The 25,098-nt window shown below is 56.0% G+C and overlaps 1 protein-coding gene across 4 annotated transcripts in view; it reads left to right on the top strand.

Moving 5' to 3' along the window:
* Positions 1–3,876: 3,876 nt before the first annotated feature.
* The window catches only part of MGAT5B (alpha-1,6-mannosylglycoprotein 6-beta-N-acetylglucosaminyltransferase B), an 86,189-nt gene continuing 64,967 nt past the window's right edge, over positions 3,877–25,098 (top strand). Inside the window, exons 1-3 of one of the 4 annotated variants that reach the window (XM_032241546.1) lie at positions 3,877–4,561; positions 8,364–8,476; positions 19,183–19,330. In XM_032241546.1, the coding sequence (XP_032097437.1) occupies positions 4,494–4,561; positions 8,364–8,476; positions 19,183–19,330 (329 nt within the window). In that variant the 5' untranslated portion in view covers positions 3,877–4,493. Of the gene's footprint in view, positions 4,562–8,240; positions 8,477–19,182; positions 19,331–25,098 lie in introns of those variants that run through there. The other 3 variants (XM_032241548.1, XM_032241545.1, XM_032241544.1) reach the window with 3 other exon arrangements.

Below are 25,098 nucleotides of genomic sequence, written 5' to 3'. Positions count from 1 at the left end.
AAATACAAAGTTAACTGGGTTATTTTAACTGTGGTGCAGGAGCCTGTAATCCCAGCTACTCAGGAGGCTGAGGCAGGAGAATTGCTTGAACCTGGGAGGCAGAGGTTGCAGTGAGCCGAGATCACACCACTGCACTCCAACCTGGGCGACAGAGCTAGACTCCATCTCAAAAAAAAAAAAAAAAAAAAAAATGGAGAGACAGCATTGCTCCGTCACGTGGGCTGCAGTGTAGTAGTGAGCTCATAGCTCTGCAGCCTCTGTTTTCCTGGGCTTGAGCGATCCTCCTGCCTCAGCTTCCTGAGTAGCTGGGACTACAGGTGCACGTCACCACACCTGGATAAGTTTTAAAGCTTTTGGTAGCGACGGGGTCTCACTGTGTTGCTCAGGCTGGTCATCTCAAGCTTCTGGCTTCAGCATTCCTCCTGCCCTAGCCTCCTGCAGTGCTGGGATTACAGGCTTGAGCCACCGTGCCTGGCCCACTGTCAGTCCTCAACTGCGCTCTGCAGCAGTGCAGCCATTCCTACTTCCCCATTCTCCCCTGGCTGGCTTGCAGAGACTCCCCCGCCTCCTCAGAAGGCCACAGGTATTTGTCCAGAACAGCGCTTTCCCATCCTGGCCTGTGTTGGCATAACCTGTGGCATTAAAGCACCAACGTGCGCAGGCCGCACCTCAGCTATTAGATCAGAATAAGGACAATTTTGCTAAATTCTGCAGGCGATTCAGCTGGAAGCCGGTCTGAGAAACATGAGTTGATGAGGCAGGACCTTGGGATCTTGGTATGGGTCCCCCAGAAACAGATTCTGAGAATAGGATTCTGCAAGTGGTTAATTTGGGAGGTGACCCCAGGAGCATTGACCACCAAGTGGAATGAGACAGGGGAGAGAAGGGAGTGAACACAGGTGCATCATAGGGCTGGTCACACCACAGGCAACTGGAGCTCAGACTTGCTGGGAACCCGGGGAGCCACAGGGTAACATCATGCAGAGGGTCCCCTTGAGGGAGAGGAAGTAGGGGTGTCTGTCCACTGCTTGAGTGCTGCTTCCAGGGTGCTGATGCCCTGTCCAGGGTCCTTCTTTCTTTCTTTCTTTTTTTTTTTTTTTTTTAGACGAAGTTTCACTTTTGTTGCCCAGGCTAGAGTGCAATGGTTCGATCCCAGCTCACTGCAATTTCCGCCTCCCAGGTTCAAGTGATTCTCCTGCCTCAGCCTCCCAAGTAGCTGGGATTACAGGCATGCGCCACCATGCCTGGCTAACTTTGTATTATTATTATTTTTAATAGAGATGAGGTTTCTCCATGTTGGTCAGGCTGGTCTCAAACTCCTAAGCTCAGGTGATCCACCCACCTTGGCCTCCCAAGGTGCTGGGATTACAGGTGTGAGCCACTGCGCCTGGCCCCAGGGTCCTTCTTTCTTGCCGTTTCATGTTCTAGCATATTCCCGAAGCCATTTTAAAAAAGTCCTCAGGCAAAGAGTGGAAGGTGTTCTCAGTAATCTGCCTCTTAGCTTGCAGAGGTGACTGCAGCAGGGGGCACAAACAGCACCTGTTCCTGACGGACAGCAGCAACGATCAGCAGAACCACTGTGCCTGGAAGGCTCTGGAGGGCCCAGCAATGGGCCACTTGCCTGCATTAAGTGGCTGGATCCTCGGAACAGCTCTATGAAGCAGGCTATAAGGAGCTTGATTTATGGTTGAGGAAACCGAGGGGTGAAGAGGTTGTATCCAAGACTGCATGATGTGGCATCCACAGCTTTTCTCCTAATGCCTGCAGCACCGCAGGGAGCAAGCAGAACTGTTTATGTGGAACTTTGCTGCAGACAAGAGGCCAAGGAAAGGGGACAGACTCCAAAAGGGCCAGGCAGCTGGACAGTCTGGCTCGCAAAATGTCACTGGCTGGCCTGGCGCGATGGCTCCTGCCTGTAATCCCAGCACTTTGGGAGGCTAAGGCGGGTGGGTTACTTGAGGTCGGGAGTTTGAGACCAGCCTGGCCAAACATGGCAAAACCCTGTTTTTACTAAAAATACAAAAATTAGCTGGGCATCGAGGCATGTGCCTGTAGTTCCAGCTACTCAGGAGGCTGAGGCAGAAGAATCGCTTGAACCCAGGAGGCGGAGGTTGCAGTGAACTGAGATCATGCCACTGCACTCCAGTCTGGGCGACAGAGCGAGACATCATCTCAGAAAATAAATTTAAAAAGGTCACTGGCTCTCCTCTGCTTGCTTCCCTCCCAGGCCCCAAGCCATCCATCAAATGGCAGAGGGGCTCCTCCACTCCAACCTCAAAGTCCAGATCTAAGAGAGTGTGACCCAGAGGAAGTGGAAATCACCCTCCCCTACCTTCTGAATTCTGGCTTTTGTGGAGGGTAGTCCACCTCCCCAGATGGCCTACTCCAGAGGTGACCATGCCTTCTAGGGAGCCCCCTCTCCACCACTCAGGAAGAGGCTTCCCCTTTGACCTAAAATGGCAACCGGGTAAAAATGCTACCCGCTGAGCTTACATGAGAGAGACACCCAATCAGAAGGGACATTTCATTCCTTCGTGTAGATACAGCTTTGGCCTTGACATCCAGGGAGTAAATTATTGCCAGAGTTTGTGGCAGATATAGGCACCCAGGCATGAGGTGTGTTTTAGAGGCCTGGCAGAGACCTCTGCCCTCCGACATCTCCTCAGCCAACCTGCCACAATGCCCAAATTTCCTGCCACCATCCGTCACTCTTCTGCACAAAGGCACGGTTAGCATGTCCTTGTTCAATGCAAATTTGTTACCTAGCTGGTGTAACACATCCTTCTGCTAAGACCAATTTATCACCCATTTTCACATTAGCAGGGAGCAAGGCAGTGAGATAATGGAACTCAGGACAGGTCAATTTTGATGAAGAAGGAGCAGGAAAAGCAGAGAGCATGAGTCACGGCCAGTAAAAAATGGCCCAGGAAGGGGACAGGGAGGTGGTCAGGACAGGCGACAAGGGGACTGGGCATGGGGGATTGGAGGGGACCAGGACCAGCTGGAGGAAAAGAAAGTCCCCTCCTCGCATAAGCCAGGCTGCCTCATCAGGGCCTGAGCTGGGAAGAGCCACAGAGTCATTTGACACGTGACTGAGGCTTTGGGCACTTCCAGGGTGGGGTGGTCAGGTCTGGCCTCGGAAAGTGCTTTTGAAGCCAGAGAGCCCTCTTCAGACTGGCCCTGCGAGCTCCGAAGAGCCTCTGTCCACCTCTGCAACTGCAAACACATTCCAAATCCAGGAAGGGCGAGGAGGGGGGAGGGGAGGACGCCTAGATGCTAAGAGACCACGTGAGATCCTACATGTTTAGGGTCGTAAGGGGCCTTGGTGAGCTTCTGGTCCGATCATTTCATAGTGGAGACTCTGAGATGTGCACACTTGATCGCCCACTGACTGGTGGGGGATCTGGGGCTAGAAGTCAGTGCGCCCCTGCGCCCGGCTCTGTGAGTGGGCCCCGGCTCCACAGGCCGAGTTTATACTCAGATCAGTAAGCAAAGAAGAGCCACGGGAATTTCTGATCAGGGAGGGGCAGAAGATGGGCGGGTGTCGCCAAGCAAAATCCCACCGGTGGGAAGCGGCTGGTGCGGAAGCCCGTGGGGGCACCTGGCAGAAGAGAAGGGTCTCCGCTGGGCGCGCATCTCCTCTGTGCTCTGCGGGAACCAAAACGGCTTTCGGTCCTCGGGACTGGTGGCGCCGGGGAAGTTGCTTGGCTCAGGGGGAGGAGCAGAGACCCCCGCCCGCCGGTCCCCAAGCAGGTCCTCCGCGCCCCAGCCCCGCACGGCTCCCGGCAGGGCGCACAGCGAGGCTGCGGCCACGAGGTGGCGCCGGCGCGTCTTGGAAGCGCCGCGGCCGCTCCCGGGCCGCCCCGGCGCCGCTCGGCCGCCTCCTCCGAGGAACAATGCGGCGCCTCCGGGCGTAGCGCGGCGCGGGGCTGGACGCCGGACACCCTAGCGCGGGCGGCGGAGCGGGCGGGCGAGCGGGCGGCGGGCGCGGGCTGCCTTCGTCGAGAGCCATGGGCGCGGCGCGGCGCGGGGCCGAGGATCTGCGTGGCCCGGAGGCGCCGGGGGCCGGGGCGCGGGCCCGGGGCCGCCTCTAGCCGGCACCGAGGGCGCAGGGCCCGGGATGAGGGCGCCCGCCGCGGGGATCCCGTCTGCGCGCCGCGGCACCGTCCCGCCCAGCGAGCGAGCCCGAGCAGGCAGACGCGTGGCCGGTGGTCTGGGGGCGCGCCGCCTCCCGGCCCCCAAAATGTGAAGCGGGGAGGGCGGAGACGCAGAGACGGCCCGGCCGGGCGCCCTCGCCGCCCTCCGGCAGCCGCGCCGCTCCCTCTGCTGCCCGCTCAGGCCCGAACAGCGAGGCCACCCGGCCGCGCGCCCCCAGCTTCGCTTGGAAGCGGATTCGGCCAGCAGAGGGTTCGCGGCTAGGACGCGGCGGGAGCCGGGCCCAGGACGGTGCGTCCGGCCTCGCCTGTGGCTATTCGCCCCGACAAGTTTGAACAATGATCACCGTCAACCCTGATGGGAAGATAATGGTCAGAAGATGCCTGGTCACCCTGAGACCCTTTCGGTAAAGTTCCCTCCTGGTTGGTCTTTTCCCCCGGAGGGCGCGGGGTGGAGACGGGCGAGGTCGGTTCCGGAGAGGGTGCAAGCCCCGGTGACAGAGGGGGCTGTTCGCGCTTCAACCCTTGACGATGACCAGTGGGGCTGGGCTGGGGACACGAATGGGGTTGGGGCTCGGGGTGCGGGTGACTAGGGGTGTGTTATTCTGGGACCTGTCCTGAGTTGGGCAGGGTTGGAGAGGACTCGGGGGAGGAGGTGAGAATGGGGGCAGAAAACGCTTGGGTGTTGGTGGTGGTCCTGGGCCCAGAAAGTCGCCCCAGCCTGCGCGCCCCTTCCCAGCCCCTCGGGGTCCGTCTTCACCCCGCGGACCGTCCCATCCGGGCGTCAAAGTTAGTGCGCAGTGCCCCGTTAGCTCCCCCTCCGGTCCCTCCCGTCCTGCCCGTCCGCCCCTAGGTCGCCCCCCCCAACCTCCCTGCCTGTGCTACCCTCTCCCCTGCCTTTGGTGGCACTGCCTTCCCCCCCGCGGGGCTCGGACCTGGCTCTGACGAGAGGGTCCAGAGAAGAGGGCGAGGACCCCCTAATCCCAGGATTCGCCCCCCGACCGCAGATGTTGGAGAGGCGGGGGCAGGGGCGGCGCTGCGGGGCTAGGGGGGCGGCGGGCGCTGGGGCTGCGGCGGAGCGCAGCCGCGGGCAGTGGCGAAGGAGACGCACTTCGGGCGACCAACACCTGGGGGCCCAGGCCAGGCAGGGCTGGGGCCGCACGGGACTCACCCAACCCAGCCAGAGGCCGCCAGAGGCCCCCAGAGCCCAGCGGTGCCCGCAGCCCCGTCTCCTCCCAGGCACGGGAGGAGCCGACCTGCAGCGGGGTGGGAAGGGGGCGCTGCCCGGTGGGCGCACGGCGGGGCCCGAGTGTCACCCCCTGGGTAGCTGGACAGCCAGGACGCTGAGGGAGTGGCGGCCCCGACGCAGGGGCCGGACTCGGGAGGCGGCCACAGGTGGGGTCCGGGCGCGGGACGGAGCTCGCGAGGGCGGAGCTGGCAGGGAGCCTGAACCCCTCAGGCCGCAGCCGGAGCCCCGTCCCGCCCAGCCCCGAGGTAGTCTCCCCAGAGGGGGATGGGGACGGGGAGACGGTGGCTCACCTGGCGCCCGCCTCCCAGCACACCGGGCCTGTCTGCTGGGCCGAAGAGGCAGCCCTCAGGGACGGCAGGAGTTAGGCTAGACCGCCGCGGTCCGGGGGTGCGGGAGGCCGGGAGAGCTGGGGCAGGCCCTGGGCGGTGATGGGGGCGTTGGGAGCCCATGAGAAGCAGGGCGGGAAGCAGGCGTCTCTGGAAAGGGCCTTGCTCCTCCAGGGAAGCCCTTGAATCCCTGGCCTGACTGGGAACACTGGAGGATCGTCGCCCCTTCTTCCCCCCACCCGCGACCCCCGACCCCTTGCCGGTCCCGCCCTCCGGGCCGCTGGGTGTTCCTGGAGCGATTGGAAGCAGCCGCGGGACCCCAGCACCACGGACAGCGCTCGCGCCACAGAGCGGCTTACCTGTCTGGTCCTGCCCTGGTTTTTTTTCAGGCCCTTATCTGAAGGCCAGGATTGGGGGTGGAGCTGCACGGGTCCCCAGAGTTGTGTAACTTCACCCCAGGGTGTCCCTGGGCTGCCCAGAGACCCGCAGTCATTAGTGAGTCCCTTCAGTTGAGTGGGGGCAGGCTCCAGTCACAGCACCCCAGCTTGTTCATCCTCAAAGGCAGGCTGGGGTCCTGTTCCCTCTGGTTTTCCCAGTGCTGCTGGCAGCGTCTTTATGCGATAGGTGTCCCTGGAATATTGCTTGAGTGGATACATGGATGGCTGAAATCATTTTAGCTTGAGTCCACTCCAAATGGTCCCCAGCTGCCTTGGGGAACACAGAACCCCAGGATGGGGTCTGGCAGAGGGAGATGCAGATGAGGTGTGCTGGGGGCTTCAGGTTCCGGGCTGAAGAGGGCAGACGCTTTTCTCATAGCAGGGTTGTTGGACCCTGGCAGGCAGCCCAGGTCCCCAGCTCTAAATACAACTCCCTGGCTGGGGAAGAGACCAGGGGAGTGAGGTACTAGAGACAGGATTCAGGGAAGTCCGTCCTTGTCCTCAGACTGGGAGGACAAATAGCTTATTTCCCCTGGGATCTCCCTGGGCATGGGACAGCACCTCTCTTACGCCGTTGCCGTGGCTGCTGTCTCCAGAACCACCTGACTTCCTCCGAGGGACCCCAAGATCTGAGCCCCAGCCCCAGGTTTGGTGGAATTCAGCACGGCATCCCTCTGCACCTAGGGAAGTGTCCCTTACGCGGTCTCGGCTACTGAATCACGTCTCCTGTCCTCCCTGTTGGGGGTGTGGTCTTCGAGTCTCTCCCTGGGGAAGCTCCCAAGGCCCTCTCCGATTTTGGGTTCTCCTCCTCCCTGCCCAAATCTCTAACAGCTTCTTTTAAATATGGGCTGGGATTTTGTTGTGCTTTTTATTTTCTTCTGCAATTATGTGTTTTCTTTAATGGACCAAATTTTAATTAAATACTGCTCTGCCAGTTTCAAATAATGAAGATTAAAATGCATAAAACAAGTCTTGCGTAAAGATACAAACAAGTGTGGAACTGGAGGGCGGGGAATGGAGGGGCGAGGCCCAGGGGTCTCTGGCCTGACATGTGGGGCTCTCTCCAGGGAGCCTGGCTCCACACAAGATGGGGTTCCTTGCCCTGATCTGGGGTTGGTGGGAGGGTGCCCCTCTCAGCTCTGCCAGTTCATCAAGTCCTCTGATTGGTTCAAGGTCCCAGAGGAGCCCCAAGGCTGTGCTGCTGAGCTCAGAGCTCCTGTTTTGGGCCTAGGATTGATGAGGGAGTCTGGACTTGAGGGAGGGAGGGTTCTGTGCCTCGTTCCCTCCTGTACCCCTGGGGTTACCCCAGAGCCTGGCTCCTGGTAGATAATCAACAGCTACGTGTTGAAGGCATGAACAAGAGAGTCCTGTTCTGGCCGGCCCTCCCTCCCACCCAGTGTGACAGCACACACACCTGTCACATAGGTGTGAGGGCACAGGGGAGGACACCCTGGCCAGTCCATGGTACAGGCTGATGACCCTGTGTGTGCCTGCCTAGGGGAGATGTGTGTTGGGGGGATCATGGGCATGGGGCCGTGCGGCCCTGCCTTGGAGATCTTACCATCTAGTAGTGGACACGGATGGGGGTGTTCAAGCGACCTCATGACTGCTGCAGCAAGGCCTCTGCACAGCACCCAGGGTGGCCTGGGTGATTGATGGGATCCAGGTGGGCCTTGTCTGGACCAATTCCTTGCCCTTGGCTGGCATCGAGCCCTGCTGTGTCCATCACTGGTTCTCAAACTTCAGCATGCAGTGGAATCTTCAGGAGACTTTGCTTAAACAGCTTGCCTGCCCCACCCCCAGAGTGTCTGATTCAGTCATTTGGGGTCTGGACCTGGCACTGGCATTTCCAAGGATTCTCAGGTGATGCCGACGGCTAATCTGGGGACCACACTTTGAGGACTGCAGCTGTTAATGAACCAGCTCTGCCTGGAGGCCCGCCTCACGCCTGAGTGTGCGTCATTCTGCCTCGTGGTTTTCTGTGTGGCTGTGGGCCAGCTCCCTGTGGCCGAGCTCTTTATCCTACAGTGAGGGGAGCCCTCCTGGGCCTGGGAGCTCAGCCCCCACCCTTTCATTCTCCCTCGCCTTCTTCACTCATGTACTCACTCATAAAGCATTTGTGCAGCGCGTACTTGGTGGAGCGCTGGGGCGCGATGGCGCTGCCTGCCCTCCTGACCCACCTCCTTCCTCTCCGCAGGCTGTTTGTCCTGGGCATCGGCTTCTTCACTCTCTGCTTCCTGATGACCTCTCTGGGAGGTCAGTTCTCCACCCGGCGACTGGGGGACTCGCCATTCACCATCCGCACAGAAGGTACCTTGGTGGGGCAAGGGGAGAGTGAGATGAGTGAGGGTGTTTGTGGGTCAAAGAGGAAGTGCCTCTGAGCCTAGCCCAGTTCCCGGCTTTCTGGCCACCCTGTAGGTGGATGTGAGCGGTGGGGGCCCGGGCTTGGGCTGTATGACCCTCAGTGTGCTTTGACTCTGGTCTGGCAGTGATGATCAGGCTTCCTCTGACCTGGATTCTCAGGCCGGGCTGGGGCCTTTAAGCCAGCATCTCCCAGGGCTCAGAAGAGGCTGCCAGTGTCGCTTCTTTAGTTGGGTGTTGGGGGTAAGAGTTCTCTGGATATGACACCTGTCTCCTTGAGGCATTCATATCCTTGCCTTTGGCCCAGCCTGTGGCCACAGTGGGGACAGGCCCAGCCCTGGGCTTAAATGTTTTATCTATGAGTTCTGGGGACACTGCTCCCCCTTCCTGGCTCCATCACTCCCTGCCCACACGATATTTGCAAGGCAGTGGAATGGAGATCAGAGCATGGGTTTTGGGTGTCTGGTGGGTCTGGGCTTGCATCCTAGACATCACCTACCAGCTGTTTGCCTTTGGCTGAGTCACCTGGCTTCCCTACAGAGAAGGGCAGCAGTGACCTTCTGCAGAGATTGGATTGAAGGAGCTCACACGTGGACATCACCCAGCATGGTTGGAGCCACGTGGCATGAGAGTGACCAGCTGGGAGCCCTCCTCCTGAAGCTGGGCCTCCCCATACCTCATCTCACCCAAGGAGGGGTGGGGGTCAGAACTAAGTCCTGCCCACTGTGTCATGGGGATTCTTCTGGTCACTGGTCTAAAGGAGGAACATGGGGTAGTGGGGAAACTGAGGCAAGTGGGTTTCTGGAACTGTTCGAGGGCTGGCTCTGTGAGATTCCCCTGGCCCTTGGCAAAGTCTGTCCTTGAAGTCCACCTTCTTGAATTCGCAGGGCTTGGCTACCTGGCTCCCCTGTTCCTGGCGACGAATATCGTAGACATCCCAAGTTGAATAGGTTGTCATCTGGGGTGGGTGCTGAGGGCCTCTTATTATGCCATCTGTCATCTCATCATTAGATTCATTGCTCTGGTTTCACATGCACTTCTTTAAACTTGCAAAAGCTCTCAGAAGGAATCTCACACTTATTAGTCATTCAAGCCTGAGTGTAAGTTAATTTATCCCATCTCTGACTTGCAGAGATTTCTCAATCTCTGAGGCTCCAAATTTTCCTCTGGTAAATGGGGATGGTAATACCCACTTCCCAGGCTCATCCAGAGGCTATGCTAAGATACAGCATGGGAAGGGGCCTCAGCAGCATCTGTCAAATGGCGAGCACTCCATCAATACTTAATGGATGTGTCAAGTCTGAAACGGGGGCACTGCAGCAAAGCGTGTTTACGAAAGAGGACCAGGGAGGTGCTGGAATGTCTACATGTGAGAGGCTGGGGATTGAGGTGGGCGCGGGTGGGATGGGGCAGTTGTGAAGGTGCAGTGGCAGGGTGGCTTGGGGGAGGGCTGGCGGGAAAAGCAGTGTATAGGAAGATGGGCTGTAGACAGAGATTCATAAACTACCTGGGTGCCACCCTGGAAAGGGGGTGTGCCCATCTGGGTGGGCTGCTACAGAGGCCTTGAGGAAGCTGAACCTCCAGAAAGGTCAGGGGTCTAAGAGGTGGGAGTTGGGGTGCGGAGGAGGGATTTTTGATTGGGCTCTGGTTTTTCTGCTCATCTCCCTAAGGAGGTTGGAGAGTCAAGGCAACACACCTACCCCATGGCTCTGGCTCCCTCTGGGCAGGATCAGGCTCAGTGGCCCAGAATTGCAAGGGGTGTGGGTGTTCTGCTGTGCTCTGTGCTGTGCAGTTTTGCCTGGGTATGGGGGTGGGGGTCCGACCCCAGCTGCAGGTCTGGGTCTAAAGATGGATGGAGCCACAGAGGGGAGAGCACTTGCCCAAGGTCATGCAGTTGGACTAGAGATGTGTGTGTGTGTGTGTGTGTGTGTGTGTGTGAACAATCTATACAACTAACAACCCAGATCAAGGAACAGAACATGATCAGCCCCCAAGTGTCCCCATGCCACTTCACAGTCATTACTCACCCAAGGATGGTCGCGACCTGACTTTTGATCACATAGAGGAGTTCTGCCTGTTTTTTGGACTTTATGAGAATGAAATCGTGTTGGGAGCTGATAGCGTTTGGCTGTGTCCCCACCTAAATCTCATCTTGAATCATAATTACCATAATCTCCACGTCTGGTGGGGTGGACTCTGTGGGAGGTAATTGAATCATGGGGGTGGTTACCTCCATGCTGTTCTTGTGATAGTGAGTGAGTTCTCACAAGATCTGATTTTCTTTTTCTTTCTCTGAGATGGAGTCTCACTTTGTAGCCCAGGTCAGAGTGCAGTGGTGCGATCTCACTGCAGCCTCCACCTCCTGGGTCCTGGTTCAAGCAATTCTCCTGCCTCAGCCTCCTGAATAGCTGGGATTACAGGTGTGTGCCACCATACCCAGCTAATTTTTGTATCTTTAGTAGAGACGGGGTTTCACCATGTTGGCCAGGCTGGGTTTTGAACTCCTTGCCTCGTGATCCACCGCCTTGGCCTCCCAAAATGCTAGGATTACAGGCGTGATCCACCATGCCTGGCCCTGATCTGAAGGTTTTATGAGGGGCTTTTCCCATTTTGCTCAGTTCTTCTTCCTGCTGCCACATGAAGAAGGACATGTTTGCTTCCCCTTCCACCATGATTGTAAGTTTCCTACAGCCTCCCCAGCCGTGCTGGACTCTGAGTCAATTAAACCTTTTACCTCTTTAAATTACCCAGTCTCGGGTATGTCTTTAGTAGCAGCGTGAGAACGAACTAATACAGGAGTGTGGCTTTCCTGTGTGAGACTCACAATCTTGTATTGGGTGTAGTCATTTGCACTTTGTTTTCGTTTGCTGTTGACCTCCCATTGTGTGAGTACACCACCATATTTTTATCCATCCTACCATTGGTGGGCATTTGGTTTCTAGCTTTGGGCTTTTGTGAACAGTGCTGCTACAAATATTTTAGTGCACGTCTTTTGGTAAACACATGTAGTTATTTCTGTTGGGTATACCTACGAGTGGAGATTCTATGTGTTGCAACATTTGTTCTCAGACCAAGTTTATCCAAGCTGGTCTTTTCACATTTCCCAGGCCTCAGAAGCTGAGTGCCTGGGATACAGAACTGAAGTCTGGGAGAAGGAGAAGACAGACGAGAAAAGGGGCTGCACAGAACCCGGGAGAGCTGACCCTGATCCAGTTTAGATCCAGATTCACAGGGTCCCCTGTATTTTTTTTTTTTTTTTTTTTTGACATGGAGTTTCCCTCTTGCTGCCCAGGCTGGTGTGCAATGGCACGATCTTAACTCACTGCAACCTCTGTCTTCCAGGTTCAAGTGATTCTCCTGCCTCAGCCTCCCGAGTAGCTGGGATTACAGGCCTGCACCACCGTGCCTGGCTAATTTTATATTTTTAGTAGAAATGGGGCATCTCCATGTTGGTCAGGCTGGTCTCAAACTCCTGACCTCAGATGATCCGCCTGGCTTGGCCTCCTGAAGTGCTGGGATCACAGGCCTGGACAATTTCTTTTTTTTGAGACGGAGTTTCACTCTTGTGAAACTTTCACTCTTACCCAGGCTGGAGTGCAATGGCATGATCTCGGCTCACTGCAACCTCCGCCTCCTGGGTTCAGGCAATTCTCCTGCCTCAACCTCCTGAGTAGCTGGGATTACAGGCACGCGCCACCATGCCCAGCTAATGTTTTGTATTTTTAGTAGAGACGGGGTTTCACCATGTTGACCAGGATGGTCTCGATCTCCTGACCTCGTGATCCACCTGCCTCGGCCTCCCAAAGTGCTGGGATTACAGGCTTGAGCCACCGCGCCCAGCACCCTTGGATGAAGCTAATTTGCTTGGGCAGACGCAAGGCAGGGACTCAGGCCTGGAAAGCAGTTTGCAATGTGGGTTTAACATCCTGATTCTGCAAGAGAAGCCCCTCAAGCTCCATCCCGACACAGTGCCTGGGGCAGCCCTAGGAGGTGCCCGAGGGAAGGATTGGGGCTTCAAGGGAGGTGCTTGGCAAATGCTTGGCTGAATCAGGCCTGGGGAGGGATCCTGGAATCCTGGGCCAGGGCTGGGTTGTTGGATAACACACATTTTGTTATGCAAAAGAAATCTGTGGAGTCTAGACAACCCCAGAGTAGAATCAGGAGAAGGAAACCCTCTAAGGCCCTGCTATTAAAAAACTAAAATCACTGGATTGGTCAACAAAATCTGCATACAAATGGGAAAAACAGTCTCTCCTCACCTGTCAAACCAGTGACAGAAGTGGGGTCCCACGTGGACAGCAGCTGCGAAGGGGCAGGGAGGAGAAGGCTTTTCTTGAAAAGGAGGGGAGGGCGTCACTCAGCGTCTTGTGGATGGTGGTCTCTGTGCGGGGCCTCCAAAGTCTCCTCTGTGCCTGTTTATACTGCATGATAAACTCCACGTAATTTGGGGATGAAATGTGACTGACGTCTCATTCTGTATTCTGCACACTCATCTTAAAGACTCAGGAGAGGAGGCTGGATGGGGAATCATAACTCGGAGATCTGACTTCATTCCCTCTTGCTACGTTTGGGCCGGGCCTGGGCCCTGGAAAGGGCTTTCCAGCACTGCGCCCTCCCAGACAGCTCTGCCCTATTTCTCACCCCAGGCCCTCCTCCTGTCTCCTGCCCTTCCAGCCCTTCTCTCCTCCGAGGGAGGGACTTGCTCTCCTCTTGAATTGACATCTGAGGCTTCCTTTCCCCTGTGGCTGCAGACAGGGCTGTGGGGCTGTTTCCTGCCCTCTGACTTGCCTTGAAGAAATAGTGGTAGGAGGCTGGGCGCGGAGGCTCACACCTGTAATCCCAGCCCTTTGGGAGGTGGAGGCATGTGGATCATCTGAGGTCAGGAGTTTGAGACCAGCCTGGCCAACATGGCGAAACCCCGTCTCTACTAAAAATACAAAAATTAGCTGGGTGTGGTGGCACACGCCTGTAATCCCAGCTACTTGGGAGGCTGAGGCAGGAGAATTGCCTGAACCTGGGAGGAGGAGGTTGCAGTGAGCCGAGATCATGGCACTGCACTCCAGCCTGGGCGACTGAGTGAGATTGTCTTGGGTTAAAAAAACAAAAAAGTAGTGGTGGGAACTGTCTTTTGGGAGGGTTCTGTAGGCTGGAGGTCCATGGCACAGCTGTGTGTGTCTACTGCGTCCTCCCAGACCTCCCAGGCCTCCGTCAGGAATGAACCCGGGGAAGGCTTCCTGGCTCTGTGGATGGCTCTGGCTCTGGCCCTCGGTGCTAAGGGGCCCTGGGGCTCTTCTCTCAGGGGCGATGGATGGGGTCCAGGGCCCCAACGGCTGAGGAAGAGCCTCATGTGACCTCCCAGAGTCTGTCCTTGTCTTCTCTGCTGCCCGGAGCCCATAGCTCCCGTGGCCTCAGCTGGTTTCTGTGGTGACCAAGTACAGAGAGACAAATGTACGCATTTCCCCAGCTGTGCAAACACCCCGTCACAGCTCCCTTCTCAGTGCCAGGGAGGTCTCTGCTTTCTGGAGAGATGGGGGCTCATTCAATTTCCAATGGTAAAGGGTGGGGATGGACAAGAAAAGGGGGACGGAGGAGGATGGGAGGGACAGAGAGCGACAAAGAGCGTCTGGGGAGGGGATGTGTCTCTGAGGGTAATAAACACACCCCGTCTGTAAATGAGAGGATCTATTTGTATCTCCCGGCTCCCAGCTTTCCTTATTTATATGGAAATATGGAGGGAACATGTGCCTGCTCTGAGATGTATCACTGGGGCCTCACATTAAATATATTTCAATTTAGCTGATGCCAAGAGTGGTGAAGTGACTCTGGGGAAGCGGTGTCAGCTTGCTCTGCTGACAGTCCCGGGGCTAATGGTGGCTTTCAGGGGAGTGGGTCATTGGTGGAGGGTCGGCCTGACCTGCTTCCCACCTGAGTACCCTACCCCCATTGTCTTTGGGCATTTCTGGAGCAGAAAATGTGCCTGGTGCCCCGAGGACTCATTGGGAAGGGGTGGAGGTTGTCTCCCCAGGTCTCAGAGGTTTCTGGGGTTTTCTCCCTTGCCATCTGCAGAAGATCGGAGCAGCTCCTGAGCCCCAGGCACTGGGGGGTAGGACTCTCACTGCCTCGGGTCCAGTCTGATGGGGTGGGGCTTGAAGAACTACAGAACGGGGGATCTGTCTCCGTGGGCATGGCCATCATTAAACCCAAGCTGCAATGACCCATGCCTCTGTAAGTCCCCAGGGCTTTTGTTTGTTTGTTTGAGAGAGGGTCTCGCTCTGTTGCCCAGGCTGGAGTGCAGTGGTGCAATCACAGCTCACTGCAGCCTCAGTCTCATGGGCTCCATCAATCTTCCCACCTCAGCCCCCCAAACAGCTGGGATGACAAGCACATACCACCCTGCCTGGCTAATTTTTGTATTTTTTATTGAAAAGGGGTTTTTTCATGTTGCCCAGGCTGGTCTTGAACTCCTGAGATCAAGCGGTCCATTCACCTTGGCCTCCCCAAGTGATGAGATTATAGGTGTGAGCCCCTGCACCTGGCCTGCTGCCAGGTTTTGCAGGGGGGTTCTTTCCTTTCCCTAATCTCTGGAGGCAAGCAGGGGAAGACGCAGAAACAGAAGTCAGGGCGATAGAGACTCAGAGCTCAGTGAGCCCAGCCCCCTCATTTAACATGAGGGTAAACTGAGGCCAAGAGAAGGACGGTGACCTGCCCACCTGTCTGGTCCGTGGTAAAGCGGGTCTGGAGTCCAGGCTTCTGCCCTGCCCCCCTTGGCCGGGCCCAGGCCACCGTGCTGCCGCTGCGGCTCGGCTTTGTCTACTCTCAGGGGCCCCTGCGGCTCGGCCTTGTCTACTCTCAGGGGCCCCTGCGGCTCGGCTTTGTCTACTCTCAGGGGCCCCTGCGGCTCGGCCTTGTCTACTCTCAGGGGCCCCTGCGGCTCGGCCTTGTCTACTCTCAGGGGCCCCTGCGGCTTGAGGCCAGACCTCATAGTTTTTGGCCCACCAGCTGTTTTCCAGCCTGCGGAATGTGGCTGAGAGCGTGGGGTGTGGGTGGAGAGCTGTGACTGAGAGGTGTCTGGGAGGGGCTCAGGCAATGGGCAGGGGCAGAGGAAGCTTGGGGTGGGCTTGGAGAGCAGGACCAGTAGAGCAGCAGGCAGGGCGCCAGGCCTGAGGCACTCCAGGGAACACAGCGCCGCCCCAAAAGCCGTGCTGTGGGCTCAGCACTGCCAGGGTGCTTCGTCTGTAGGAGCGAGCTGCTTAACAGGCTCTGTGGTCAGTCAGGCCTGAGAGCTCTTGCCGGGGCACAGCCACGATGTCCCAGCTGTGGCCTGCTATTCCATTTTTCATCTCAGTCCTTTGGAGAAGGGGCTACTCCAGCCCGGGCTATGAGCGACAGCCCGCCAGGGCTGCCCAGTGAGGCTGGGCAGGCTGTGCACTGCACAACTCCATGACACCCTTTAGGTGGTCACAACACCAGCGGTGTCCTGTGGAGTTGTGCAAAGCAGTGGCCAGGCAGGTCATCTGATGTCCTCCTGGTTTTTAGCTAAAATGATGGGAATCTCTTCATTTACTCCAAGCACTGGTTGCAAGCTCGGTGTTGAATTTGGCTGATGGACTTGGGCAGGCGTCTCCGAAATAAGAGTGATCTGAAAAAGCAAACTGTTGCCCCCAACTCTGGGAAGCCCCCAGCTCTGGGAAGCCCCCAGCTCTGGGAAGCTGAGAGAGAGGGAGCCGTCTATATCCTGTTTCATCCCACTCCTTTGGAGAAGGACTCCAGCCCAAGCTGTGAGCGATGGCTCACCAGGGCTGCCCAGATTAACCGACTGAGTGTGTGAGTGTGTGGGGAGGGCCAGAGAGGCTGGGGAGACCTGGGTTAGTCTCGTTTAACGCTAAAATGACATTTCTAGCTGATTTTTTGAAAATCCACTCTTTTCCAAGAGGGACTTGTGGGGAAGTCCTTTGCTGCTTCAGCCCTTGGAGCGGGGAGGGAATATGCCCATTTTCTCCAATACCTGACCCCACCTGTGAGCCTTCCTGGGCATCTCCGCCTCTCTCTCCTCCTCTTCCGCTGCTCTCTGCTCTCCACCTCCTCCCCCCACTGGCCCTCGCTTCCATTCATGCGTGATCTTCAGAGCCAGGAATCCTGTGTCTTTTTTGTGTGTGTGTGAGATGGAGTCTTTCTCTCTCTGTTGCCCAGGCTGGAGCGCAGTGGCACAATCTCGGCTCACTGCAACCTCTGCCTCCCAGGTTCAAGCAATTCCCCTGCCTCAGCCTCCCAAGCAGCTGGGATTACAGGCGCATGCCACCTCGCCTGGCTAATTTTTGTATTTTTTAGTAGAGATGGGGTTTTACCATGTTGGTCAGGCTGGTCTTGAATTCCTGACCTCATGATCTGCCCACCTCGGCCTCCCAAAGTGCTGGGATTACAGGGGTGAGCTACCTCGCCCAGCTGGAACTCTGTGTCTTTAAAGAAATCAGCTTCTCCTGTTTTGCAGCCTGAGCCTGGCTGGCGTTTCCAAGGTGCATGAGTGGTCCCTCCCCAGCTCCTGTGGGCTCCCTTCTGACCTCGGGCAGGCTCAGCTATCAGGGGTGCCCAGCCAGTGTGACTTATATCAGTGTGGGAATGCAGCAGCAGTGGCTGGGCTGGCTGCAGCCAGGGAAGAAGGGCGGAAGCAAAGCAGAGGTGTGAGAGCAGCCGTGGTGATGCGGGGGCCGCCGCTGTCCCTGCCCAGCCCAGCGCCTCTGCTCCCTCTCTCCTCTCCCTGCTCTGCCTCTTCTCAGTGGCCTCTCTCTCGTCACCTTCCTGGTGCTGTGACATTGGTTTGCAGATGGGGCCTGGAATTCTTGCCTTGATTTGCGGATGCTGAGGCTCAGAGCCATCAGATGACTGTCCCGGTCACAGGGGAGTCAGTGGGCAGAGGCCGGTGAGAGCTCACACAGTGCCTGCCTCCCAGCCCTGTCTGTCCCTCTGAGCCAGCTGGGGTGTTCGGGCTCCTTCTTTCCTGAGAAGTGGATGCTGGTGGTGCTCATACCCTCGGCCCTTACAATTCCAGTGCACACGGACCAGACTTCCAGCTGCCAGCATCTGTGTGGCCTGGCCTGGAAGCTTCCTTTAGCCACCCCATGGTAGGGAGGGGAAGGGGAGTGGGGAACGTGCCTCGGGAACAGAGCAGCCCTCACCCAGAGACTGGTGGGAGAAGGTGTCTGAATGCCCCAGTCCCCTTGCCCCTCCCCAGTCATGGTGACTGCACGGTCTTGGGCCTCCCCCGCAGTGCTGAGCTTGGGCCCCCGGTGGAAACAGGCCGGGCAGTGCAGCTCTCAGCTTCCCCCGCTTCCCTGTCTCTCTTCACTCTCCTGCTGGGGTTCCATCAGCTCTCAGTTAAACTACTTACCATCAAGCCCTTGTCCCAGGTGTGGCTTCTGGGGAGCCCAACCCATGGCATCCTCCACTGGGCCCCTGGACTGCCAGCCTGGGAGCGTGGAAGGTTTGTATCACCAGGTGATTTGGCTCATTTTGGGGAGTGCTTTCAAGCCCAACCCATGGTGGTTTGCAAGGAGCTGAGTTGGGGGTTTTAGTGCCTAGAGCCCAGCTCCCTATAGACTGTTTCGAGGGGCAATGTGACGCCTTCAGATTTAATTAAAAACGAAGGCGAGAACTCACTCCTGCACACTGGCACGTGCAGCACTAATGATCGGAAATGATGAGAAGGGAAGCCGTGGAGGATTGCAGGCTGCCTAATGGGATCTTGGTCGAAGCGCCTCATTTTCATTTGATTCTGTTCTTCACAAGGTCTCCCCTGCCCAGGCTGGGAGCAGAGGGAGGAGCAGCCGCCTCGGCCCTGGGGAACCTGCCCTTGTCAGTGGACCTTTGGGAACCCAAAGACCAGCTTGAGATTCAGGACACATGCATTACGGTTTCCTGCCTGAGGGTCCAGGGAAGGGGGAGGGGGAAGAGATGGGGTCAGGGCCCAGAGACCCGGCAGGAGGAGGGTTGGGGAAGCCACAGGGCCTTGGGCCCCTGAACACAGGCTCCCAACTGACCCACATGCTCGGATCCATGGGGAGCAAGGAAAGGGCAGATTCCTGGGCCCCGGGCCCCAGAGGGTTGAATTGGCAGCTCTAGACCAAGGCCCAGAAATCTGAATTTTAACAGCCTGGCCAGAAGATTCAGATGCTACTGGGCCATTGGCCATCCTTCTGGGAACCCTGATCTAGAAGTTCCGCCTGGAGCTTGTGTTGGGGTCCTGGGGCTATTGCCCCAGTGCTGGGCCTTCCCTGCCATCTCACGGACATGAGGGTTGTTGGGGCCCAGGGCATCTCAAAGATGACATCTAAAGCTCCATTTTACAGTTGACAGAATTGAGGCCCAGAGGGCTTAGGAAATGATCCCAATGTCTCAGGCTGGTGGGGAACAGGGCGGCCCAGGGTTCTGCACTCCATGATGAGAACCATGATGCTGTGCTCTGCACCACAAAGCAATGCAGCAAAGGGGTCAGAAGTGCCTGGGAAGATGGGCGTGAGGCTGGGGTCTGGTGTTGGTGTTGGTGTTGGGGGCTTTGGGGCAAGATTTGTCTGAGCTGCCCTGGCCTGGACACCAGGTGGCCTCAGGCGGCCTCCAGGCTGCTTGGGCCTCCCCTAACCATACCCACACTCTGCCCACAGTGATGGGGGGCCCTGAGTCCCGCGGTGTCCTGCGCAAGATGAGTGACCTGCTGGAGCTGATGGTGAAGCGCATGGATGCACTGGCCAGGCTGGAGAACGGCAGTGAGCTGCACCGGGCCGGCGGCGACCTGCACCTTCCCGCAGACAGGTGAGGGGACGTGGGGAGGAGGCGCACGGAGCTGGGGATTGGTGGCACCTGCCACTCTGCCCAGGGTGCTGCCCGTCATCTCATTTTGTGAATCTGGAGCAAATTTTGACCACACGGTAATACAGTCCAGAGCGCATGTCTACCACCCAAATTTAATAACCGTTAACATTTTGTCGCATTTGTGGCCTGTTTTCCTCTTTAAATAAAACATCACAGATGAAAACTGAAGGGCCCTTTAACAACTTCTCCCTAGAGACAAGTGCCTCCCTGAAATTGATGTTTTTCCAGTCCATTCCAAGCACATTTGCACATATGTTTAACACACACACGTTATAAATGCATAGTGTGTGATTTTAACAAATCATGTAAGTGGCATTTCACAGTACATATTCTACTGCCTTTTTTTTTTTTTTGTCGCCCAGGCTGGAGTGCAGTGGCACGATCTTGGCTCACTGCAACCTCCACCTCCCTGGTTTAAGCCATTCTCCTGCCTCAGCCTCCCGAGTAGCTGGGACTACAGGCGTATGCCAACACACCCGGCTAATTTTTATATTTTTAGTAGAGGCAGGGTTTCACTATGTTGGCCAGGCTTTCGAACTCCTGATCTTGTGATCCGCCCGCCTTGGCCTCCCAAAATGCTGAGATTACATCTACTGCCTTTAAAAAATTAAAAAAAAAATGTTTTTTGAGACAGTCTTACTCTGGGCTGGAGTGCAGTGGCACGATCTTGACTCACTGCAACCCCTGCCTCCCAGGTTCAAGTGATTCTCATGTCTCAGCCTCCTGAGTAGCTGGGATTACAGGCGTGCACCGCCACACAGGTTGATTTTTCTGTTTTTCAATAGAGATGGGGCTTCACCATGTTGGCCAGGCTGGTCTTGAACTCCGATCTCAGGTGATCCACCTACCTTAGCCTCCCAAAGTGCTGGGATTACAGGCGTGAGCCACCATGCCTGGCCCATCCTTTCCTTTTCTTTTTTTTTTTTTTTAATGATGATTTTGAGCTCTGTGTTGAGGGGCATGTGTGGATACTAATGTACCCCTGGCCATTTGTGCCAAGTAGAACTTTCTGGTTTGTTGATTCTAAATATTCTCCTACTTCGGCCAGGATGTCTGAGAGCCCAGAGTCTTGCTGCTCTCCTATGAGCACCAGCAGCATCTCCAGAGACGCAGGTGGTGTGACATCCAAGTCATGTGTCCTGGGTGTATAGGCATCTCCTGGCCCTCAGGGAACAGGAGTGCGTCAGGTCAGGCTGCCCTGACTGGGAAGCCCTGGTCCCTAGAGGTGGGTGTGGAAGGAGGGGGCTTTGACCCCACCCTATTCCAGGGAGATGAGCTCCACTTTCCATCTTGTACATATTGGGGTTCTTCGTGAGATTGATGTGCTACATGTATTCTAGCTGCTAAAAATTAAGCTTGAAATGCACTTTTAGACAATTTGCAGGAAAGCTATTTCTCAGGCAAGGTGCGTGATGAAAAACCCAAAGCTCCCGGCGTTTCTAAAGTACGGAGTTGGGAGAAATAGAGGAAAATGATGACCCACAGGAGGTCACCGTGCCCACGGGAGGCTTGGAGGGATGCCTACCTGAGTCAGGCCTGAAACACAGCACGCCCATGTGGACTGGTGTGGGATCCTTTGCCACGTAGCCTGCTGTGCTGGGCTGCTGGCTGTGGGGCCAACCTCTAACTGGCCTTGCCGACTGAGCGAATGTCCTGGATGCCTGGCAGGCCAGCCTGGTGTGAGCGTCATTACCCTCACATCAGCTGACATTTACTCAACGTGCACTGAGCACCTGGCATGGTTCCTACTGCGTAAGCTCCGTGATCTTACCCATCTCACAACCGTCTTATGGTTTAATCTTTAATGAATGATTTAATTAAATCTTTACTCTCCCAGGGGAGGAAACTTTAATCTCCCAGAGGAGGAAACTGAGGCACAGAGAAGTTCAGAAACTCACCCAAGGTTGCACAGCTGTGAGCGGCTGGACCTGGCTTTGGGTTCAGGCCGACTGGCTCCACAGCCCACGTTTCTAAGCATTGCGCTCTTGATGATTCATTAAACATGTGGTTATGTGTGGTATGGTTTTTGTCCCTTTTTAAGAGGTTTTATTAATTTATTTATTTTGAGATGGCGTCTTGCTCTGTTGCCCAAGCTGGAGACCAGCAGTGGCGTGGTCTCAGGTCACTGCAACGTCTGCCTTCTGGGTTCAGAGGATTCTCCTGTTTCACCCTTCTGAGTAGCTGGGATTACAGGTGCCCAGCATCATGCCTGGCTAATTTTTGTATTTTTCGTAGAGACGGGGTTTTGCCGTGTTGGCCAGGCTGGTCTTGACCTCCTGACCTCAGGTGATCTGCCCACCTTGGCCTCCCAAAATGCTGGGATTACAGATGTGAGCCACTGTGCCTGGCCTCTACGAGTTGTCTTTCTTTCTTTCTTTCTCTCTCTTTCTTTCTTTTCTTTTCTTTTCTTTACTTTACTTTTCTTTTTTTTCTTTTCTTTCTTCCTTCCTTCCTCCCTCCCTCCCTCCCTTCCTTCCTTCTTTCCCTTTCTTTCTTTCTCTTTCTTTCTTTCTTTCTCTTTCTTCCTTTTTTTCTTTCTTAAGAGTTTTCATATCAATTATTTCAAGAATCAGAAAAAAAAAATCCTTTGTTAGATCTTGCACTCTCATGTTTTTGGTCTGGAAAATGTAAGCACGAAAATACGGTCCGGGAACTGGGGATGGAAAGTGATACCGACGTGAAGTGTCTAGTGCGGTGCTCAGCTCAAGGTGGGGTCCGTCACCCCCAGGAAGCCAGGTCTCCTTGGCGGGCTCCACTGCATCATGCTGGGTCCCTGGTCAGAGGCGATTTCACCTTCCAGGGATTTAGCACCTAGTAGACGGGATGAGAGAGATCTACCCATGCACTGGGGAGTGTCAGGCTGCAGGTGCTGGGGGCACAGCGATGAGCCTGAGAGTGCCTCGTTCTCATCTTCTGGAGGGGGAGACAGGGGGTAACCAGGAAGAAGCAGCAAATAAGATCATTTCAGATCCTGAACTGTGTTCCAGAGACTGGAGAGTGAGTGACTGGGAAAGGGGCTGGCTGTGCTAACGGTGGTCTGGAAAGGCCCCCCCGAGTCTGTGATATTTGAGCCTGAATCTGAATGAAGGGGAGGTGTCAGTTGCAGGTGAGGAGCTGGGAGCAGAAAACCTGAGGTGGAGAGAGCAGCAAGTGCGAAGGCCCTGGGGTAGGAACGAGCTTGTTCTGTTGGAGGGAAAAACCAACAGGAAGGCCAGGCATGGTGAGGGGCCAGGTTATGGGCTTCGTAGGCCATGGGACGCCATTCCGAGAGCCATGGGAAGCTTCCGGATTTATTTGTTTATTTATTCATTCATTTTTATTATTATATTTTGAGCCTAGCTCTGCCACCAAGGCTGGAGTGCAGTGGCAGGATCTCAGCTCACTGCAGCTTCCGCCTCCCAGGTTCAAGCGATTCTGCCTCAGTCTCCTGAGTAGCTGGAGACTTCAGGTGTGCGCCACCACACCCAGCTAATTTTTGTTTTTTTTGAGACAGGATTTTGCTCTTGTTGCCCAGGCTAGAGTGCAATGGTGCGATTTCGATTCACCACAACCTCTGCCTCCAGGGTTCAAGTGATTCTCCTACCTCAGCCTCCCGAGTTTCTGGGAATACAGGCATGTGCCACCACACCCGGCTTATTTTTTGTATTTTTAGTAGAGATGGAGTTTCTCCATGTTGGTCAGGCTGGTCCTGAACTCCCGACCTCAGGTGATATGCCCGCCTCGGCCTCCCAAAGTGCTGGGATTATAGGTGTGAGCTACCGTGCCCAGCCTACTGGATTTATTTTATTTATTTATTTTTTTTTTGAGACGGAGTTTCGCTCATTACCCAGGCTGGAGTGCAATGGCGCGATCTCGGCTCACCGCAACCTCCGCCTCCTGGGTTCAAGCAATTTTCCTGCCTCAGCCTCCTGAGTAGCTGGGATTACAGGCATGCGCCACCATGCCCAGCTAATTTTTTGTATTTTTAGTAGAGACGGGGTTTCACCATGTTGACCAGGATGGTCTCGATCTCTTGACCTGGTGATCCACCTGCCTCGGCCTCCCAAAGTGCTGGGATTACAGGCTTGAGCCACCGTGCCCGGCCTGGATTTATTTTTTAAAAAGATCACCCTGACTGCTGTGTGAAAATTGGATTAACAGGGTGGCAGGAGGGGAAGCATCAAGGCTGTGGTGGGGATGGGGAGTCCCGGCAAAGGGATCTGAGCTTCCCTGGAAACCCCCCGGGGCATGAGGCCATTTTCCTGTCTGTGTGCACGGATGCCTCTTCTCTGACACTGTCTGTGTGCCCTCAGATCCAGCCCCTGCCCCCTGGCTCCATCTTTCTCCCTCGGACCCAGCCCCTTGCCCCTCTCATTCTTTCAGCTTTCCTGTCTGTCCCCAGCTGTGCAGCTGACGCGGCTGCTGTCCACAGGCCTGTCCCCCAGGTCAGGAGCAGACCTGTTGGTCTCTGTTGAGGATATTGCCTCAGGCAGCAGAGCTGAGGGGCCGGCGGACCTCGGGTCCAGGTCTGCCTTCTTGAGCGGGGGGTGCTATTGCCGGCACATCCAAGGTCTCTGATTTTTTCCAGTCCTGGCCTGTCCCTCCCTCCCCTGCCCTGCCCTTTGTCTCCTCCTGGGGAAGGAGGGAACTTGTATGGGGAAGGGGAACATGCGCCCCCTCCCAGCTCCCTCCTGGGAAATAGCAACCATCCATCACAACCGGCAGAACCCATCACACCCACAGGCAGAGCCGTCAATTTCAGGGACACTGTGGTCACTGGTTTCAGGGAGAAAACCAGTGGGTGTGTCCAGGGCCTGTGAAAGCTACTCACGCTGCCCTCGAGCGCAGACACTCCTGTCCCCTACCCACCCTGAACGTGACTCCAGGTTTACCAACCTGCAGCTAGACCGGCAAAAATCCTGCAGGAGTGCCTGCTGCTGTGTTTCCAGAAAACTCTCGGGTACCTGCACTTGGATTCTCCACTTAGAGATTTCCTGTGGCTTAAAAAAACACCTCCACTGGTCTTCTCCAGCTGTTTCCGAAGCTCCTGGGCTGCCGCCTTCCACTCATGACTGGTGTGTCCTCGGGGAAAGTAAATTTGCGATTTTAGCCTAGGAAAACATAATTAGGGAGGCAGATTTGCTGCAAACGCATCCTATTATGTATCCTAAAGCCAAATAGTAATGATCTTTGAATTTTCCGTAAGGCCACAAAACCACCGAAATTTGAGGCTGTCTGGATTGAGGAGGTCAGTCCATATTTGTTGAAAGCCTACTGTGTGCAGAATCTGGGCTGGAGGTTTGAGAGCAGGTGGAGGACACAGAAGAGACAGAATTCCGCTGTGTGCCTGGTGCCCAGCCTGGCCGGTGGCTCGTGGGAGTGAGGCAGACACGGGCAGCCTCGGGCTCTTTTATGAGCCTCAGGTTCTTCACATGTGCATTAGAGACAATGATGACCGGAGGCTTGGGCCCTGTGCCCCGTGCTCAGGAGGACGCTTTGTCTCCCTTGCTTTCCTGGTATTGTAAGGGTCCAGAGAAGGGGGTGACCTTGCCACATTGGGGGAGGCTTAGATCACCAAGTCCCCATGGCACAGGGGGTGTTTGGGATGAGTCTTGAAGGAGGGACATTTTGATTGGGGAGAGAGAGCCAGCGCTCTGGACAGCAGGAAGGAGCAGATGGCCTGCAGACCCAGAGGTGGCTGAGCCTGAGGGAGGAGGACTGGGGAGGAG

This window comes from Sapajus apella, unplaced genomic scaffold (assembly GCF_009761245.1).
Source record: "Sapajus apella isolate SASKATOON/1434 unplaced genomic scaffold, GSC_monkey_1.0 scaffold48, whole genome shotgun sequence".
Taxonomy (NCBI): Eukaryota; Metazoa; Chordata; class Mammalia; order Primates; family Cebidae; genus Sapajus; species Sapajus apella.
The sequence above is the reverse complement of the archived record's forward strand: the minus strand, read 5'-3'. Positions and strand labels throughout refer to the sequence as shown.